The sequence below is a fragment of the Mastigoproctus giganteus genome, chromosome 11 (genome assembly GCF_048544385.1).
Source record: "Mastigoproctus giganteus isolate SK-2022 chromosome 11, ASM4854438v1, whole genome shotgun sequence".
In the NCBI taxonomy this organism is placed as follows: domain Eukaryota; kingdom Metazoa; phylum Arthropoda; class Arachnida; order Uropygi; family Thelyphonidae; genus Mastigoproctus; species Mastigoproctus giganteus.
The window spans coordinates 166,456,021-166,477,488 of NC_143585.1; the positions used below are offsets into that span (position 1 = coordinate 166,456,021).

Sequence of the window (21,468 nt, forward strand, 5' to 3'; positions counted from 1 at the left end):
GCTGCTCTAAGTTCTAAAAGTATGGCCTTTCTCAGACAGCATGCCAAGGCGATGTCGTGTGTCCTATTTGTGGCTCTAAGGAGCATTCCCAAGGAGACTGCTCCTACTCGCCCAAACTGTAAAGGAAGCCATCCTGCATTTTCTAAAGCATGTGACCTTTGGAAAACGGGCAAAAAAATCCAGAAATATTAAGTGGAGCATAAAGTCGCATATCCTGAAGCAAGGAGGCAAATACGGTTAACCATACCTAGCCAATCATAACTATCAGTCACCAAAAACAGCCGCCATCATCATTAGCCATTTTCAATCCACTGCAGGATGAAGGCATCTCCAGCAACTTTCCAGTTCCTTCTGTTTTGAGCACTGGCCATCCATTTACTACCCACAAACCATAAGTGGAGCATAAAGTCGCATATCCTGAAGCAAGGAGGCAAATACGGTTAACCATACCTAGCCAATCATAACTATCAGTCACCAAAAACAGCCGCCATCATCATTAGCCATTTTCAATCCACTGCAGGATGAAGGCATCTCCAGCAACTTTCCAGTTCCTTCTGTTTTGAGCACTGGCCATCCATTTACTACCCACAAACTCATGAATTTCATCTATCCATCTCCACCTTTGTCTTCCAGGTTTTCTTCTAGCTCCTCTTGGGTACCATCATTCTGTGATTTTCTTAGTCCATCTGTCATCATGTATTCGAGCTATGTGTCCTGCCCAGGACCATTTTACTTCTTTAGTTTTGATAAGAATGTCCTTTACTTGACTTTGCTGCCTAATCCATGTGTTTCTCTTGATTCCCAATATAATTTGTTCCATTCTTTGCTGTGTAGTTTGCAGCTTCTCTTCCGTTCTTTGGTGAGTGCCCAAGTTTCACTTCCATAAGTCATGGTGGGGAGTATACATTGGTTCATTATTTTACATTTCAGACAAACTGGGATATTGCTCTTCAGTATGTGACTATATTTCCTGAATGCTGTCCATCCAAAATTTACTCTTCTCTTGATTTCCAGCCATTTATCATTATTATAGCTAATAACTTGTCCCAGATAAGTATATGACTCCATCTTTTCAATTACTGCTCCTTCAAACATTATTTCCCTTTCTGTGGCATACTTGTTCATCATTACTTTTGTTTTAGCTATATTCACCTTTAGTCCAAATTCCTTACTAACTGTGCATAACTGATTAAGATTTTCCTCTAATTCTTTGGGATCATGGCTTATGACCACAATGTCATCTGCAAATCGTAAATGGTTAAATACTCTCCGTTCACATTGACTCCTTTCTGCGACCAGTCTGAAAGCTTCCTCAAGGGCAGCAGTAAACAGCTTCGGAGATATTGTGTCTCCTTGTCTAACTCCTTTCTTGATTTTAAATTTCCTGCTGTCTTTGTCTAGTCTAATAAAGGAGGTAGCATTCTCATATTTTCTTCAAAATCATAATATATGGATTATCTATGACTTGTCTTTCCAGTGCCCAAAACATTGCCTTATGCTGTATGGAGTCAAATGCCTTTTCATAATCCACAAATACTAGGCATGATGGTGTTTTATATTCATTTGCTTTCTCCATTAGCAGTGATATTACTTGAAGGTGATCCATAGTTGAGAATACTGTCCTAAAGCCAGCTTGCTTTTTCGGTTGATTCTCATCAAGTATTCTTTCTAATCTGTTAGTAATGACCCTTGTGAACAACTTGTAGATGTGAGATAACAAGCTAATTGGTCTATAATTTCCAATTTCTGATTTATCTCCTTTCTTATGCAGCAAAACTATAATTGCATTATTCCACTGCTTTAGGCATCACCCCTTTTCTAATGCACTTTGTGAAGTGCCTTGCCAGTTTTTGTGTTATGTCTCTTCCTCCCAATTTTAACAACTCTACAGTAACTTCATCTTCCCCCGGGGGGCTTTCTGATTCTTCATTTTCTTCAATGCATGTTCTACCTCATCAGGAAAAATATCGGGTATGTTGTATGTGTTGCTAATTTGCGATCCATCTTCCCCACTGCTGGCATCATTCCCTTTCTCTTTGTATTATCTCTATAGTAGTTTTCTGCTATTTGAATTATGTCTTCTCTGCTATTTATAAGTACACCATCGCTATTCTTTAGTTTCAGTATCATTTGTCTTTCTGTATTACTGCTCGTGGCTGCTGATTTAAGTCCTTTTGTCTTAATGCTTGTTCTACTTTTATTGTGTTAAATCTTCTTATGTCCTCTCTGAGTCTCTTTCTAATTGCTTTGCATAACTCAGTATACTCAGTTTTCTCCTTATCAGTGTTTATCTTGCTCTTCATTTGTCGCCTTCGGTTCATCATAAGTGTTTCTTGAATAATTTTTCTTCTTTGGATTTCTTTTTCCCTGTAGGTTTCATGGGCTTTATCACTTTCAGTAAGTTGTAATATTCCTCGTCGATATCTTGATCCTGAGCAGTCTGCAAAAGCCCAAACTTGTTCTTAAGTTCCAGTACATACTGCTTTTTCTTCTCTTCTGTTATCTCAAAGACCTTTGTATTATTTACTCGAGTCAGTTTTTTACTTTCCTTTCCTACATCTATATCAAGTGTACATCTTACCATTCTGTGATCACTTTCAACATTTACTTTATTCAGGACGATAACATCATTCACGATATATCTTCTGTTAGTGAGGATGAAGTTGATTTCATTAGTTGTTAATCCATTTGGACTCTTCCATGGCCACTTTCCCTTTTCCACTTTCCACTTTCTTCACCCTTTTCTCGAAAAAAGTGTTCATTACCGACAATCCTTGGGATTCTGTAAATTCCACAAGTCTTCCACCTCTTTCATTTCTTTCACCAATTCCAAAATTTCCTATAGTTCCCCTTTCTGTTTTTTTTTTTTTTTTTTTTTTTTTTGTCTTTTTCCATCCTTAGCGTTGAAGTCCCCCCATAATAATAGGTGTAGTGAGTTTTCTGCTCACCTAGAAGACTCAATTTTGATGTACATTTCTTCAACCTCTTCCTCATCATGGCTCGATGTTGGTGCATAAATCATTATAACCATTAGCTTTATACCTCTTAGAAATCTTGAGTATTAGTCTTGACACCCTTGGTGATGTACTTTTGAATTCCAAAATGTTGTTTTTTAAATCTTTATGGACCAGAAACGCAACTCCACCTTCACTCCTTTCACTGTTTCCATTGGTGTACAGCAGATTTCCACTTGATAAACTTATAAGTGATTCATTTCTTCTTGTTTCAGCCAAACCGATGATATTCCAATTCACATTTTCTAATCCTTTTCCAGCTCTAATATCCTTGTCTTCACTGATGAGCAATCTTACATGTAACAGGCCAAGTTCAGTTTCCGTCATGATAGCCTGATCGTACCCAGAGATTCTTAGCACCCTCTGCTTTCACTCTGATCCTCTCGCTGCCGTAAGAGGGGGAGTGAAAGCCGCTGGGAACTGAGGGCCATTTGTTTCGTCGTATGCTGGAGGGTTTGGTCTTTTCCTCTTCATGCTGACCAGGCGTCTTGAAGAGAATCACTCTACACATTCGTTGCCACCTAACTGACGTAACAGGGCTTACCATCGAGAAGGTGTGCATGGGTGGATTTTAGGGAGGCAGGCCAACCGGATTTCTTCTAAATCTTCCATAATAGAAAGATATTGAAAGATAGAAAGATCCATCAGTGTTTTAAACTGAGTGTTTGGATAACCACAGAATACCTGTTCCCCTCTAAACCCACATAGACATAAGCAGTGCAGAACAGAAAGGATAGACAGGACAGAAAGGGGGGAGGGGTTTATGCTGTTAGTTAAGAAACACATAAAATCTAAGGAAGTGAATCCAATTGATGTTGGTGGACAATGCAATGTTGAGAGTGTTTGGTGTGACATAAGCACTTGGAAAGGAAAAATGAGAGTAGGTATGTGTTGTAGGCCAAATGAGTATAATGAGCAATTGTTCAGAGAAATAGAGTGGGCCAGTAAATGAGTGTCTTATAATAGGGGATTTTAATTTCCCAGAGATTGACTGGAATTTGTGGGTTGGTCACTCGCACAATAGCAAGGCTTTTGTGGATTTATTGGATGACTGTTTTCTACAGCAGAATGTTTGGGAGGCAACTAGAGGGAGTAATACTCTTGAACTGATTATCAATAGTGATTCTTCGTGCTTCAAGGATGTGCAGATAAAGGAACCACTAGGTGGCAGTGATCACAGTAAATCCCACTTCAGTGTGCTGAAGTGGGATTTACTCAAAGAGGTAACTACCATCAAGGGTTAAGGGAAGGGTTTTTGCTTTCGTAAAGGTGACTAGACTACGGTGGTTTTAGACAGTATTTAGATTCTATGTGGTGGGACCAACTGATGATGTTACCAACAGCAAATTCAAAATGCATTCAATGAATTAATCTTGGAAGCTACAAGGCTTTTCATACCAACAAAGAAATGTTGTCCAAGGTTTAGGCCTAAATGGATGTCAGATGAACTAATTTGACATGTGACAAAGAAGAAAAATGCATGGGTTACATATAAATTAACATGTGACAGAAGCCTATGGCAGATATAAGCTAGTCTGTAATCAAGTCACAAAGGAAATTAGACAGGCGAAGGCAGATTACGAGAAATCTTTGGCAAAGGATGGAAAGAAAAACAGCAAAGAGTTCTTTTCTTATGTAAACTCTAGAAGGAAATGGATGAATCAGATTGGACCACTTAACATAGATGGGTTGACTATTGATGATCATGCTCAGGTAGCTGATAAATTGAATGAGTATTTTGCATCTACATTCACACATGAGGAGTTATTTAATGAGGGAAGTGCCAGAAGTTTATCAAACACTTAACAGGGAGCTAAGTGATTTTGTAATAACTGAGAGTAAAGTGGTGGAGAAATTGTTGAAGTTACACATAAGGATGGTACCTGAGGTGGACGGAATCATCCAGTTATATTAAAGGAGGCAGCAAAGGAAGTAAGCAAACCCTTAGCCATAATTATGAGAGCTTCCTTGGCCTCAGGGGACCTCCCTGAGGCCAAGGAATGCAAGGAAAGGACTGGAGGTGTGCAAATGTATCACCAATTCACAAAGAGGGTTCAAAAGATGACACAAGTAACTACAGACCTGTTAGTTTAACTTGTTCCAGGGAAAATAATGGAAATGCTGGTTAAAGAAGTATTGCAGGATCATCTAGACAAGACTACCTTAATAGTTAAGACACAGCATAGGGAGGTAAAGGGAGGTCTTGTCTGATCAATTTGATTGGATACTATGATGTGGTTCCAAAGGAACTGAATGCCGAAAATAATTTTAATATCATATACTTGGGATTTCAGGAAAGCTTTTGATACTGTTCCACATGGAAGGCTGCTGTACAAATTGGAGAGTACAATATGTACAGCATATTGCTGTACATATTGTTAGCCCTGTCAGAATAAGATAAAGCATGTTAGCTGCATGGTTAGTATTGTCTGGTATTCTGGTAGGTAAATAAACAATCTGTGTGACTAGAAAATGAAAGCCAGTTGGAGTTGTGAACATTAAAATCACCAAGAAAATTACCTCACTGTTAGGAAAGTTGCACTGGAGAAAGTCAAGTTTCAAAGAGAGGAAGTGAAGGAGTTCAAATTAATTAGTGGAGTTGGGAGAACGATAGAGGCAACAGATGAATTTGACAGAATATGGTAGTGAAATATGAAATATGAAGCCAAAGACATATTCAAAAGTTCCACCTTTTAAGTGAAAGTAATTGTACAGCAAATAATTCGGACAACTGAGACGAGCGTGTGGTTGAACCAACTGATAACTAGGCATCTGTCAGAAAAAGTGCATGGGGTTTGTCAGTGTAAGTGGAAATAGACATCATTGAGATTAGAACTGACATCACTTATATATTTGTGAAATGAATCAAGAAGTGTTTGGAAGGTTTAGATCTTTTTGCAGATAAGTTAGTTCCATTAGTTAGAAAATTCATGGTGTATTCACAAGTAAGAAAAGGTGGCAAAGACATGCTGTGTGAAGTAATGAAATTTTTGGATGTGGTGTACACATGGTAAGAATATACCTAGTTCCTTTTTTTTTTTTTTTTTTTTTTTATGGAAACCCCAAACGTGAAAATTATCAAAACGGGGGGAGGATGCTTTGACAAGTGGCCTCGACAATGCCCCTGTCATACAGACTACTTGGACTCCCTCCTAGAGATTTACCAATAGGTTCGTTCCAGTGTCTAGCAGGTGGCCTGTGAACATCGTTTTCGAGCTGTATCCTCGAAATGTAAGGAAGATTTAATCTTGCCATGATGTCCATCATAACCTCAAAAGACATCAATCATACTGCATGATGAAAGAGGTTGGGGGCGGTGTTGAATTGTTACTTGCATCATATTCATTTATCAGATTGGTCAGGCATGACCTCCCTCCCCTAAAGATACCCCTGATAGATCCCATTCCGGGATCTATTAATGGCTTCAGTCTTAAATGGCATCTTTAACCATGGATTTCACGATTTTCTCCTGAAGTCCAGTGAGTAGTAAATTTGAATTTTGCAAAGTCAAACTCACTGAACTGGGAAGATTTTCGCACTTCTGGACTCACAAGGAATCTTTCCAGTGTAGTGATGATCTCATAACATTTCTGTTTTGATTTACTCCTATGCAGTTTTTTAATTATAACTGAATATATGTATACCATCTTCTCATGGAGCATTATCCTCCTGTAATCTCAGTATCCTTTTCTAACAAATGTTTGTATGAGATTATTGTATTTATACCCTTAACATCACCTAGAGATTTGACCTTGCTTTCAGCTACATATTGATGAAGAGTAGCTGTTCAACTCATCTACCATTTCTGCTGGGCTTTCTGTGGACCTTCCAATACTACCAATTAAGGAAGCTATTGGATTTACTCTCTTTCTCATAACTAGCTTTTTCTCATCTTACCCCATCAATAGCTTTGTTATATATTACATTATAATGCTCATACATATTGGGATTGTATGATTGTCTGTAATTATCCCATGATTGTTTCTTTTTCTTCTGTCAAACTTTTACCCTTGCTTGTTCATCTCATGTTTATAGCTAGACAATATGAACTCATTATTTTCACCAATATTGCAGTGTTAAGCTGTAAATTAGAAGTATTCTTAAACTCTAAATAAGAATCTATTTGTAATATTTTACTTTATTCTCATTAGTATAGTAACCATATCTAATTCAAAATTCAGAATGGTTATATCCATTTCCCCCCGCACAAAAAATGTATAATAGAGTAGGTTTGAAATTTTCTTATAATTGTGATCAGGATTGTTGAGTTGATTGGCATGCTTTTGTATTTATTACTTAGAACCTGTAAACAAAGAATTTTTCTGAATATTTACATGGTGAGAAGTGTTAAGCGTCATTCACACTAAATTCCCACTTTCGCACAAGAAATACTGGATTTGTTAGCCATGTTAATTGTATGATATTGATTGTAAAAAAATTCCAGAAATGTCTGTTATTTATCGCACATTTAGGAAAAATTCATGATTAAGTTAAACCTAATTATATGCACGTGTTGATTGCATATGTCATGAAGAGTTATTGATTGTAAGTTTGCTTTGCTGTCATGCTCTCCTCCAATTGGTAACACTCCCTTGCTTAGTGATATTGATGTATTATCTGGAATCAAACTGTTTACACGTGCACTTCATGTTTCATGCAACAAGCATTCCAGTTTCTGACATGCACTCCTTTAGTCAAAGGAGTGACTAAAGTTTGAATGGTGTAGTTATTAAATTTGCATTTGTTCACTAACAGATCTAAAGGGGGTTTTAATTTCAAAAATTAATTAAAAATGTGTTTTTAATATAGAACATGGATTTTTTACAGTTGTGTTCAGAAAATATTTAAAATGTAGTTTGCATCAAAAAATGAATAATTTTGAATTTTTTTTTGCTGGTTATTCAAATTTTTTCACAGGATTTAGCTAGTTAAATCAAGAAAGCTCAGTGAACTGATGAGTAGCTGCATTTAACCAGTGAGTCATGTTTTATCAAAATGAAGCATTCCTCATTATTTAGTTTGGTGTTGGGATGATTTCATAAGCTTTTCAGTGAAGAAAATGCTAATTGAATATCTACTCATATCAGCTCATCTCATAAATGTGTATATTTTTCACATCTTTAACTATCAAGCAGATTATATATGAGGTGTAGATAGAAGGTTCCAGGAATGAATGTATAAATTAATTAAAATTTTACTTGCCAATTATTTGCTTTTAGCCCCTCAAAAATTTCTGACTGGAAAACAGATCCCTCGGAACATCTACCTTACTCTCTCAATTTGCCTCCATTTAGCTTTTTGTAAGGATCACCGTTAAAGTGATACATTATTTCAAAAAAAGTGAGATACATTATTTCAAGATACATTATTTCAAAAAAAAAAAAAAAAGATTTTTTTTCTTTTTTTTTCCGACAGTTTTATGAATTTGAGATTGCAATGCATGTTCAATAGGCAATTTACTTACAGCCATTTCTGAATTTTTTTTTTTTTTTTTTTTTTTTTGACTATACCTTAAGAAATAACTTAAAATAACCAAAATCATGAGTAAAAGTAATACTTGTAATTTTGTTTTTCTTTTTTTTTTTTTCTTTTTTTTTTTCTTTGTTATTCTTTTATGTTTCAGTTATAATTACTAATGAACTCAGTTATGTGATTTTTGAAATTCTTATTTTGGTGAAGGATTCAGAGATGCATAAAGAACGCTTCACTGTGCTGGAATCATGTATATTTTAATTGTTTGAAGTATATGTGACATTAAAGTTAATAAAAAAAAAAATGTATTACAGGTTATGAACTTTCACCATCTGCTGCTGCTAATTTCACTCGTAGAAATCTTGCTGACTATCTTCGTAGTAGGGTAAGTTGATGTTTTGATGTGATTATTGTTATCTTGTAAATTAGTAAACCTGTTTCAGAAAGTTGAAACTTCTTTTAAAATAAAAAACACCGTGTGTACCCTGTACGCATGAAGGATATTTTATTTTATTTGAAAACATCTTCCGCTTGGACGAGGTTAAAGGGGTTTAGTATGAAAAGAATCCAAACATATTTAACATTTTAATTTTTTTTTTTTGACAGTTTTATGAATTTGAGGTTGCAATGCATGTTCAATAGGCAATTTACTTACAGTGGATTTGTGATAGCTAAAATATAATACATACACTTGGCATTGTAAAGAGTTGAACACAACATCATTTATAGTTCCATGATTAGTAGTCGATACAGAGCTAGAAGTATTTAACATTAGTCCAAATTTATTTTCTAAGAAATCAGTCAAAGGTTTGGATTAAGTTCCTGCAAAATTAATGTTGAAATCTCCACTAAGTATCATCGGTATTCGGTTGCATTTCTTGTGAGAAAATTGTTGTAGCAATGCAGCTCCTTCAATTGTGTAAGGAAGTAAAATGAAATGGATGAATTCAATGATGTGTTCGATCTTTTGGTTAGGTGAAATGTAAATGACTACTGACAGCATCATTTGACCATCAGGAAGAAGGCATTCAGCTGCACAAATGTCTCCAACAGGTCTAACACTCACGGATTTGCCAACAGTTTGTCAATAAATCACTTCCATATGAGAAGTAACAACATGAGTACGATTTTCACTCTTATGATAAACTGCTACGCCACCAGTTTGTTGATCTTCTCGTTTGAATTGAACAACACAATCGAAGCTAGGTATGCTTACTTCTTCTAATCGTCATCTATTCTCCGGGCAAATGATTGACCATCGAATTAACATTTACAGGAATATTTATAATTTGGCCCAAAATTCTGTATTGGCCTAAACCATGTCTTAGTCTTCTAATTTGCATGAATGGTATATGAGGAGAAATGAGTCGCTCAGTTACTAAATCCAGTCGAGGCAGATGAGGTGGAATAGCAGGATAAACGAAATCATTGCTCTTTGAAAATGTTGGAATGGAATCATTTTTGAGAGATGCTTGACAAGTATTACAATCCTTTATAGTTGTTACATCTGCAGTTGGAAATTCTAGGAGAAGTAATGGGTAACTTTCTACTTTGTACAATATTACATCATTTTCATACCATAATCAATTGCAGATATCACAAACAGCTCCAAATTCTTCTTTGGATACCATTATGTTGATGTGGGGGGGAAGAATGTTAAAACTTTTATTATATGTATATACCTTTATTATTATTAATTATAATTTCTGTAATTAATAAATCTCGTTAAACTTTCAGACCCACCTCTCTTAGCTTTGTATTTCCCAGTTTAATTTCCCCCTAATTTACCCCCCTCCACATTAACACCTGACTTGTATACTGCACAGAAGATCACAGATTCTGGGGGAATAGAAGTTCGTGTATGTCTCCTCTGGACTGGCTGAGTATTCAGAATGACTCATACTACACTTAATAAACATATACAATATTGTTTATTCACAGTATATACATTAAAAGAATATATCATACATCATCAATTGGGTATTATGTTAATGACTAGCATTATATGTGTGCTAAGATGTAAAGATAATCACAACTCATATATCATGTCTCTTCATGTCTTTCTGCCTTTTCTCCTTCTGTTTTAGGTTACATCTCATAACATTCTCTTGTCTTCTAACAATTTAAACTTCCCAACAGGGATTACAGCAGTGAGCATAACACCTATATGTGTATTTTCCTAGATTTATAAATCCCCGCTATAATCTTTCTTTAATTATCCCTTCCAAAATAATTACATGTGCATAGAACATAGTCTCAACTTAAAACATACTAGTCTCGAGTACATATATCTAAATCTTCCTTGCTTATTAACTTATCTTTGTGACGAAGTACATATATCTATATCTTATGAACTTTCTCCTTCCCTTTATGCTAAACAATATCAAATCAACTATCAACTAATTTAAAACATTCCTTAGAGTCCTTTCCTTCAAATCAAGCTTAAAACTCTTATCTGGTACTTACATAACAGCTTAGGGGATCACTCTTTACACAACCTTTTTTTTTTTCTCAGCTCACGGGCGGCCATCATCATCAATATAGGGCATCATCAGACTCCTACTGGAATTAGTCATCGGCTAAGGAACTGCTGCTCATCTACAGGAATTCTCCTTCGTTCAGGAACTCACTCTTTTCTCCATAAATGGGTTGTTTTGGCCCGCTTTGGGCGTCTGATCAGCTCGACGATACTGGGGTGCATAATAGAGTTATCAAGCCTGTCCTTACTGCTTTATCGAGAAGCCAGACTGGTCTAACTCTTCCTTATCTTTCTACACCGAGATTTTTCGATCCTTATACAAAGGGTACTAGGAAAGTTTTGCAATATGACGCAACAATGAATCACAGGAAGCTGCTTGTTGCTGCATGTTGAGACATGTTCATACGTGCATAGTAGCCGCCGCGACAAGTCGATGGGCTCAGTTATTCATTAGTAGTGAGAGTGTAAAGTGCTTGCGATGGCATCGTGGTCACGAAATGAGATAAGGACAGTTTTGCGGTATAATTTCGTGCGTGGTTTAGCCATAGACCAGTGCTTAGAAGAAATGACTCTTGCACTAGATGATGATTGTCCACATCGTACAACGATATTCAGGTGTTATAGAGAATTCCAAAGGGGAAATTTCACTCTGGAGGATTCTGAGAGGCCGGGAAGGCCACGAATGTCAGTTACGGAGGAAAACGTTACTGCTGTGAGGAAAATGCTTGACGAAAACAGGCGAGTGACCTACCAACAGATAGAGGATACTTTGGGCCTAAATGCACCAGCAATTCGTTCGATTCTGCAAGATCATTTGCACGTGAAGAAACTTTGTTCTCTCTGGGTGCCGCATCAACTGACTGAAGAGCAGATGACACGACGTGTGACTTGGTGCAGGGAGATGTTAAAAAAGTTTGATAAGGGACAATCTCGGTATGTGAACAACAACGTGACAGGTGACGAGACTTGGCTGTACTATTACGATCTGCCGACCAAGGCTCAAAACAAAGTTTGGGTCTTTGATGATGACGACACACCCGTAATTGTCAGAAAATCCCGATCTGTAAAGAAGAAAATGATAGCTGTATTTTTCAAATCGAGTGGAATTGTGGAATGTGTCGTTTTGGACACGCAGAAGACAGTCACAGCTAAGTGGTATACTGAACAATGCCTGCCTAAAGTCATTGGATCTATGAAGAACCTGCGGCCAAAGTCAAGAATGTACACCTGGTACCTCCATCATGATAATGCTGCAGCTCACCGCGCCAAAGCCTGCACCGAATATTTGACCACGACAGGACTGAAACTTCTCGAGCACCCTCCCTACAGTCTAGACCTTGCTCCCTGCGACTTTGCACTGTTCCCGCATGTGAAAATGAAGCTAAAAGGGAGGCGGTTTTCCAGTGATGAGGACCTTCTACGAGCTTGGGACAACGAGTGTGCTTTACTCCCTAGTGAAACTTGGCAGAACTGGTTTAAAGATTGGTTTCGGAGGATGGAGAGGTCCTCTACATTCAATACAAATGTAGAGGAAATTACTTTAAAAAAATTAAATAAACAAACCTGTATTGCAAAACTTTCCTAGTACCCTTTGTATAGCATATGTGTTTCCATCTTTCATTGGGTATCTCCTTCCTATTTCCACGTTGCGGCTGACCTCTCCCAGGACTTGCCTAATGAATTGTCTTTGGGACATACTGTTCCAATTTCCACTACCACATTCCAGTGATTCTCCCGGCACTTCTCGGGATTTCTTTCCAGCCGCACATCACTCAGGCACACCCACAGGAACTCTCAAAACTTCCAAAAACTGCCCAAACTGTCAAAAAACTGTAACTGTAACTCCTTTTCCTCCTGTTGCATCTCCTTTTGTTTCAGCCACCCCTCTTATTCTGATCCAATCGTAGTTCGTTCTTCATCATCTCTTTATTCTCATTCGCTCTCTCCCACTTCCTCCGTTTTCTTGACCCTTCCCTTTCCTGTGGAAACATCCGATGTCTCGAAATTTCCAGAAGCTTCGATGAACTTCCGGACGTCTAGAAATTTCTAGATATTTCCTTGTGATCATTCCGATGCACTTACCCTTATTAGTCTACTCTGTTTTTTCTCTACCACTCCTTGAAATTAGTAAGTGCTCAAGGAGTCGGTCTGTTTTATCCAGCGGCTAGCTATTTCCACACGGTGTATGCCGCATCCAGGGTCCCCTCCACCCTCTTAGTCTTTAAAATTCTTCCTCTCCACAAGGGGGAGTTGGTTCCTTTGTTCTTTTCTTCCAAAGAGCTGCCCACTTTCTGTTTATAGCGATTTGAACTGCCCTTATGGTGCTATGGTGCTCCCATTGTACTTTTGTGCCCTGTCCAGCAACCCCCCCCCGTTGTTACGCTAATCCTCCCCTACTTAACTGTATGGTACAGAGCGATTGCAATCTAAGCTGAAAATCATTCTATATAAATAATATTATTTAATATATACATATATTTTCTTGTTATGTTATAATATTTATTTCCCTAGGATAAATTGTAAGAATTGGGTTCTTACATTGACAGTCCAGCTTGATTAAAAGTCGATGTAGAAGGTTGATGTTGATCAAAATCTTGAGAAGAAGATTTTGTTAAACACTCCCCCCCCCCCCCCCGTTGTTTTGTGGACATGGGAAAGCTTCTTTGGTGGCTTTGAAGCTTTTATTCTTCCATACTTCTCGATTTCCCTCAGCTGGAGTTTTAGCCATCTTCGAAATATTTTTATAGGTATTTTGACAATTCAATAGTTAGCGAAAATCCATTTGTAGACTAGTATAACATCATAAGCAAAACCTACTGCAAGAAGTTATTGTTTGTTGAAATGATTGTTTTATTGTTGCATTCTTGAATCAAAGCCGTTTAAATTTTAAGCAAAGAAATGGTCTTGTGTGAAAGACTTCTCTAATAAAATCTGCAGATTTTATTACAGTCTGCATTTTTTTCGTTCTCCATGTTTTTGAACTCATTCCTTTTCAATACGAGAGGCTTTTTTGTCGCTTCGAAGCTTTTATTCTTGCATAATATTACTCTACCTGCTGCTTACTCTACCAAATCAACGTTAGTGACTGAGTTAGTGGCCTTTAGGAAGTGACTCATTTCCTTATCTTAGTATGAACTTACTCTACTGAATCAGTGTTAGTGACTGAGTTAGCATCGTTATTTAGTAAGTGACGTTGATTGTGTCATTTGTGTCCATATCACTTCAACAAACAACTTCTTACAGTAGTTTTTGGTTTGACGTCATTTCTATTACAAGAAAATTTTGTTACCAATCGATTTTACTCTAGTGCCACCATAGATGTTTTCACATCAATAATGCAGTATTCTTGGAATGACATCACAAATTTCTGTTGTTTGGAAATAGTATTCACTGCATTGAAATTGAAAAAATAAACTAAATTGAATAAAATGCATAACCACGTATTATACATCTCACAAAAGCAACTTGTGTGATTCATCTAATATACTGTTGTGCAACAACTTCGAATCTTGTGCTGCCCACCACTGTAACACCCTGGCCTTCTGACTGTGGCAGGCACATATTATATCTTTGCTGTGTGTGTACTATATATGTAATGTGGCTACCATGTACGTAATATAGTACAATAAAGATTTTCTTCTGGATATGTCATTCCTTATTTATGGCCCCTTTATGTGGTCACTCATACTGAGGGATCCAACTACCAGTAATGCTATTGCTTTTTCACATTAGTGTCTCTGGGATCCAGTGTCCCAAAAATATCTTTAGTAATGGCATATGACACGGTCCGACAAAATCTGAACTTATGCTGAAAACTCATCTGCCATGTTAAAATCCAACTTGTGGATGTGCGGCTATCCCTTTCCCGCACCTCCAACTTGTGGATGTGCGGGAAAGGGATAGCCTGGTGATTGAGGGGCCCAGCTTTAACACCACTTCAGTCCCTACTTTAGCAATGATGGCAGTCTAGAGTTCACCCTTTCAGAATCAATTGGCTGGTAATTGTTTAAAATCTGTGGTAGTGGTAACAGTAAATCTACCAGTTGACTGATCCTATTACAGCACAGTTGACCCTGCTCGGGTCAACTGCGCTGCAACAGGTTTCCTTCCTTTTGGTCCTGGGACAAGTATAAAACATGTTGGATATATGGATATAGTATTTAGCTAGTACAGGTGCCCCACTTGCTTACACAGTACCTGTTAATTTATCCGTGAGCTGATGTATCATCATCGGGCTCCATAATGAGTGGAGAGCATAGCTTCCTCAGTGGTGTAATGGGCATTGCTTTGCGTGCTTAACTTAAGCTGTTGTGGCGATAGTCACCATACAAAAATAATTAATGATTATAATCATTAATAATAATATTTGCATATGCTCTGTGTAACAAAATAAAAATAAATTTTTGCATATGATTGTTTACACGTGAATGGGAAATTAAGACACTTTAATAACAAAAATTAGATTAAATAGATTTTACAAATATAAAATTAGCTTTAGGAAAACCCATCCTTGACAATTTTAATAAATTTTATAAATTACAGAGTGAAAATTCAGAAAATAATCATTTTATACTCCTCCCATACATCCTTTACTGATAGTAAGACAATGTAATCTCTTGTTGTGAAGGTTAGGAGGTACATTTCCCCCAAAATAATAATTTATTTGAATTGTTTGTGTTGTGGTTCTTCCAAGTTTTCCTGCACATCTGGTATGAAACAAAGGTATAAAACATAATATGTATTCTAGTAATAGAAATGTGTGAAACCTTCATGAGAAATAGTCCCTGTCAGACTGGGATCTGGATGCAACCATGTTCGGCTGCATTCCAGAATGTGGTGCATGCTCAAAAAATTTGGTGCATGGCACTTTCAAAACCACTGCATGACCACTCAGGCACAGAGCTTAGGGGAATCCTATTTGGTAGCCTTTAAAGATATTGAAGGTTTTTATTTTACTCCTATGGGTAATTTAAATTTTTCTACTACTCGAGGGAATCCCTGCCTGAAAATGAAAAGAATAAAACAGATAATCAGAAACACAGAACAGAAAACTGCATCACCTACTGTACTTCATTTTCTTATTGTGCATTTAACAGGAGAAAATAAACTTGGTAAAATGCTATCCTTCTTTATTCAGAAGGATCATGAATGGTTGGCATTTTTCTGAAGTTACAAAATGACTTAGGTCAGGTAACCTTGTAACATTTAATAGATCACATAATGTAGTTGCTGAATGGGGTCTCCTTGAAACATCTGAAGGGGAGGTATGTGCAAAATTTAAGGGACTGTGGGGGGGGGATGATAGCCATTAAGAGTATAACTGTGCACAACAAGAGGAAACTAGTCCCCAGTAAGGTGTTTATCATATATTTAACACCCAACTGCTCATTTCCATCAAAGCAGGATATCTGAATGATTCTTTAAAAAAATTCTACATCTCTAATCTCTCGTGATGTTTTAGGTGCCAAAAATGTGATCACTCACAGATGGTATGTTGTGGTTCTCCAACTTTTGCCTGCTGTGAAGGAAATGAGCATATATCACTGAGGAAAGCTCTGCCCCAAAGCCAGTGTGCTTGAATTGTAGCAGTGAACATCCATAACAAGGACCTGCCAATGATGGAAAGATGAGAAACAAATCCAAAAATCAAGACAGAGCAAAATATCCCATATATGGAGAACAACAGCATCCCTGAATAAATTATGGGCTCAGTTGGTTTCAGTATGGTCTAATATTGATGTTTGCTATTTAAGGCATCTAGTTGAAGCCATCCTAATAAGCATTCATGGCCTGGCCCATGGAACAGTTGCAATACCTGTTAGCAGCCATTCCCATATACTTGAATGCTTACTTGAATACTAACAATTCATTCATGCTAAAGGACGACTTATATGTTATTAATTTAAAAATTACTATGATGACCTTTTTTGTCTAGTGTCTGTATTGCAATCCCACTGTGGGAGTCTTTTATGCCATGTGCCTGCTATCATTTGATGCAGATACATAAAGAAAAAGAAGCAATTGCTATTCCCAACTCTGTACCAACAAAGGTAGTGACATCTAAGGAAACCTCTCACATTAAGACACAATCTGTTATTAGTGGAATACAGGATGCAGTGGAGGTATATGAAGAAAAAGGAAAGTGCAGATGCTCCATCTTGTATCTCTATCCTGAAGGATATACATATACTTGGTACTCCCTGTTTTCTAAAAACAGAATTAAGACAAAATTGGATAAATCAAAACTAATTACTTCAGAAACCAGCTAATGGATCCATGAACCCAAATAACAGTGGCTAAATCATTACAAAATCATTGTGGATTTCAATGAAATATGAACAAGAACCTGTTTGCTTCTCTTTGTGGGAAATATATTTAAAAGCAAAAGATGATCCCCCATCCTGCAGAACTTAACCATAAGGACAGGAACAAGGATGGCCTAGCCCATGGAACAGTTGCAAGTCCTTGTGGGCAGACATGTTCTTTTAAACATGTTTACTTGAATGCTAATTTAGAAGCAGTAGCAATTTGTTTAGCAGTTGGGTTTCCTCCTCACAATGTTTTCTATATATTTGCCTCCTGGGAGAAATCTTAGCCCAGGCAGATCTCAATCGTATTTTGGAGTTGTATTCTCCATTCCTGATTCTTGCAGACCTTGATGTGTATTGTGTAGAAAATAATAAACAGGGTTGTATTGTTGTTTGTATGCCTGACAGTAATGACCTTACCACATGCTTCCCTGTATGTTCTCTCTGATCATCTCTCTCTCTCCCCATCTGCTCCCCTTCCCCACTTCATCTTCTCTTATGGGGGGTGGAACAGAATGCCTATGGGAGCAATCACTTCCTTGTAGTATCCCCTAAATTGGGAGGACAACCTTGCTATCCATCTAGAATCTCCTAGCAGTTTTGACCAAGCAGATATTGGAATGCATTTTCACCATTTATGGAAATTGATCCCATTACAGTCAGTAGGAATCAATTGATGATGTAGTGATGTTACAGAATGTATATTCCATGCAGCAGCAATTACAATCCCATAAACATCCTTCCAATTTTATGCTCTCCTAAATAATATTAGAAACAAGAAGCAGCAAGAGTGCTTGGTGACTATTTCAGTGCTATCCTGCCACTGAACATCTTGTAGCACCTAAATGCACCCACAACTAAGTATGATTTATATGCTATCAGAGCCATAAGGTCTGTTAATCAGACCAGACAATCAATGCTTAAGTCACCTTGGATAAAATTCAAAAAATGAAGGGTAGACATAATGAGTATACATTTGCAGACTTCACTACTAGTGCCAGTACTAGGACAGGGACTGGCAATCTTTTTGAGTGAAGAGCCATTTTTGATCTAATTAAAAAAAGAGAGAATCTTACGAGCCACACCTCAGCTCAAGCTGGGAGGAGTTTTTTAAGAAATGGAATAGAGCAGGAAGATGTTTTATTAAAAAGATACATATTTTTAAATATAACAAACATCCAATTAGGTATGAATTAATGTGACTTTTGCTGCTGAACTTCTTGACTGAGTCTCTCAACTTCAAGCGAGTATGCTGTAATTTTCATCTTTAAACATGCTGAGAGACTCGCATTGTTCAGGCAGTTTCTTGATTTATTTTTAATATAGTTCATGTTCAAAAATATTTGCCCACAGAAATTTATCAAACCAAAACTGAGAGAAGTTGAAATGCAAATATTTTCAAATTTATGTGTGTCTTGGTAAGCAATTCCACACATCAAACACAATTTTATCTTGCTTTTTCAACCCATCTATCAGTGTCCGTTTGGAGTTGCAAGGGCAGCCTTTTGCCTCTCCAAATCCTCAATTTTGGTTTTAAGGCAATTTACTCTTGCACTCCACATGTCCTTGATTTTTAAGTCCTCTAACTCTGTTTTAAATTGTGCTTCATGTGGGCTAAAAGTTAAAGAGCCACAATTACGTGCTCAAAGAGCCGCATGCAGCTCGTGAGCCGCAGGTTGCCAACACCTGCTCTAGGAGAAGCACTTGCCAACATCTCTGTTGGAAAGTCATGCGCTCCAGAATTTCTGGTTCTTGTGAAGAAAGTTGATTAACAGATACTCAACTTTTCCTCCAGCAGCGCTGAGCCTTGTGAATTATCATAAGCTAAGTTATAAGGCTCGGCACTGCTTGAGGCCTAAGTTATGAGGCAATGTCGAGCATTATAACTTACACATTATAACTTATAACCTTGTAACTTGTTACCCTATAACTTACAGGAAGCCAGCACCACGGGACCAGTTAATAAAACACCACCCTTCCTGTTCACTGACGTCAATTGCTTATTTTCTATAACTTACTATATTTGGACAATGTTTCAGGATGCTTGGTATTGGTATTGGTTCCTGCATTAATTTATCACCATTTTTACTGTGACTGTCTACTTAAGCTTTTGAAAAATGGTCAATGCTTGCCTTATAATAGTAGTACCTTGAAGTAAAATGCTATTTTAACAAGACAACGTGGAAGTTTGCCTTCAAAAATTCAAGGAGGAACTAGACAAATTCTTGGGAGGTGTGTGTGTGTGTGTGGCTAATGCTATATATGCTTGCTTTCTTGCATCATTTGCCACTGCTACTGCAATTTTTGCTTCTGAAAGAACCAGTCTACTTTGCACCATTTGATCTGAATGGAAACATCAATTTTCAATGCTCTCATAAAGTGTGAGCATTTGCTGTCAGTTTTCTTTGATAGGGTAAAGCTGCATGTCATAATTCAGATCTATGGTATTTTAAAATACCTGTATTTATCTGATCCAACATTTTTTTTTTTTTTTCTATCAAATCTCTTCTAGGTTCATATTAGATTTAACTTCTCCCACAATTTTTTAAAAGAGGAAGTAATTCCCCAAAGCTCTATCCTCAATATTATGCTTTTTTAGTCAAAATGAACTCTGTTAAAGAACAGCTTCCTCCATCAGTAAATAGTGCTCTCTGTGTGACAGTTTTATAATTTTTTGTTACTCTTCACTACCTTATTTTCAGATCATTTGCCAAACAGGCTCAGAATATATTCAGCTCTGTGCACTGCCTTGCATTATAACCCCGGTTCTGTGCACTGCCAGTCGTCCCTTTAGTAGCAGGATCCAAGATACCTTTTATATCTAACTAAAGATATAAGTGGTATGTTGCATAATTTATCTATTTTGGCTAGGCAAATCTTTCCTCTCTGAGGTGCAAATTCTGACTTCTTGCCGGTGTATATACAGAAGGCTGTAGTATAGCTGATGTCTGCAGTCAGATTCTCCAGGAGTGTAGTTTATATGCTGTATTATGCAGTAGAACTACCCTTGGATCATATAAAACCCCACAGATACCAAAATACAAAATTGTATGTTGTGTGTTGACTTTCTAAGCATATCAGAGGTAAGGTGCACTTTACATCAATGTTGTGTCAGGTACAGCAAATGCTGCATTCTCAGAGTCAGACTTATACGTACGTTTGTTGGATTCCTAGCCACATTGGAATCACAGGCAATGACTTGGCTGATGAAGCAGCCAAATCAGTAGTGATTCAGAGTAACAACCTCTTATTAGTCCCCCCCTTTCCCTGTACAAGCAATTTTAATCCATAACAAATTACTTTCACAGCGGCAAGAATTGTGGCATGGGAACACTACAAATAAACTATACAAGTTCAAGCTTGTAATTACACTTTGGCAATCAGTGTGGTGTTCATTGGGAGGAAGTCATCCTTGCTCAGCTTTGCATAGAATATTGTCACCTCATGAATTCATATCTGTTGAGGACAGCTGACCAACCTATTTTCAGGTACTGTGATACCCATTTCACAATTTGTCACAATTTAACTGAATATACATATATTTAAAATCTTACATCAGTACAGGATTAGAGTGACTTGTATATTATATTTATATATTTTAATAATTTTATTATAGAACTAGCCTTTAATCATATTAAAGGTTAGTTCTAAAAGCCTTTAAACACCACAAATACCAAAATATAAATAAGCAAACATGTATCTTGTATGAATAAACATTTTACTAAAGTATGTGTCTGCTTATTATTTTATAGCACCAAAAATTCCATAGGCATTTTTTTTTTTTTTTTTTTTTATATTCAAAGAGCCATAACTCTACTCCTTCAGAATCATATTTATATGGAGTTTATTTATTGCTTTCAGATTCTAAATCAATCCCAGAATTAATGTCCACATATTACAAAACGCCTTGTGTACATTTTTCGAGGTTGTTTCAAATACATTTCGAATAATGCATGTACAAATTGTCTTAAAATCTTTCATTTCAGTAAGTGCCACCATCGCTTATCTGTTTCCAATTAATTGTAGACAGTTTATAATAGAAAATTCAATTGAAAATAAGAATGACATGAAAATAGCTTTTAAAATTAGAGGAAGTCATTGCTCCTGTTGTTCATAGTTTGATTTTAATAGTATTAGTAATATAACTTTTTTTTTAATGAAAACCCCAACATGAAAGGTATTTAGTACCATACAT

The 21,468-nt window shown here is 36.9% G+C and overlaps 1 protein-coding gene across 1 annotated transcript in view; it reads left to right on the forward strand.

The window, feature by feature from the left end:
* Window positions 1-21,468, forward strand: part of LOC150078557 (proteasome subunit beta type-2-like) — a 59,017-nt gene that overhangs the window by 12,074 nt on the left and 25,475 nt on the right. Inside the window, exon 3 of the mRNA XM_090385429.1 lies at window positions 8,801-8,871. Within this exon, the coding sequence (XP_090241555.1) occupies window positions 8,801-8,871 (71 nt within the window). The remainder of the gene's footprint in view (window positions 1-8,800; window positions 8,872-21,468) is intronic.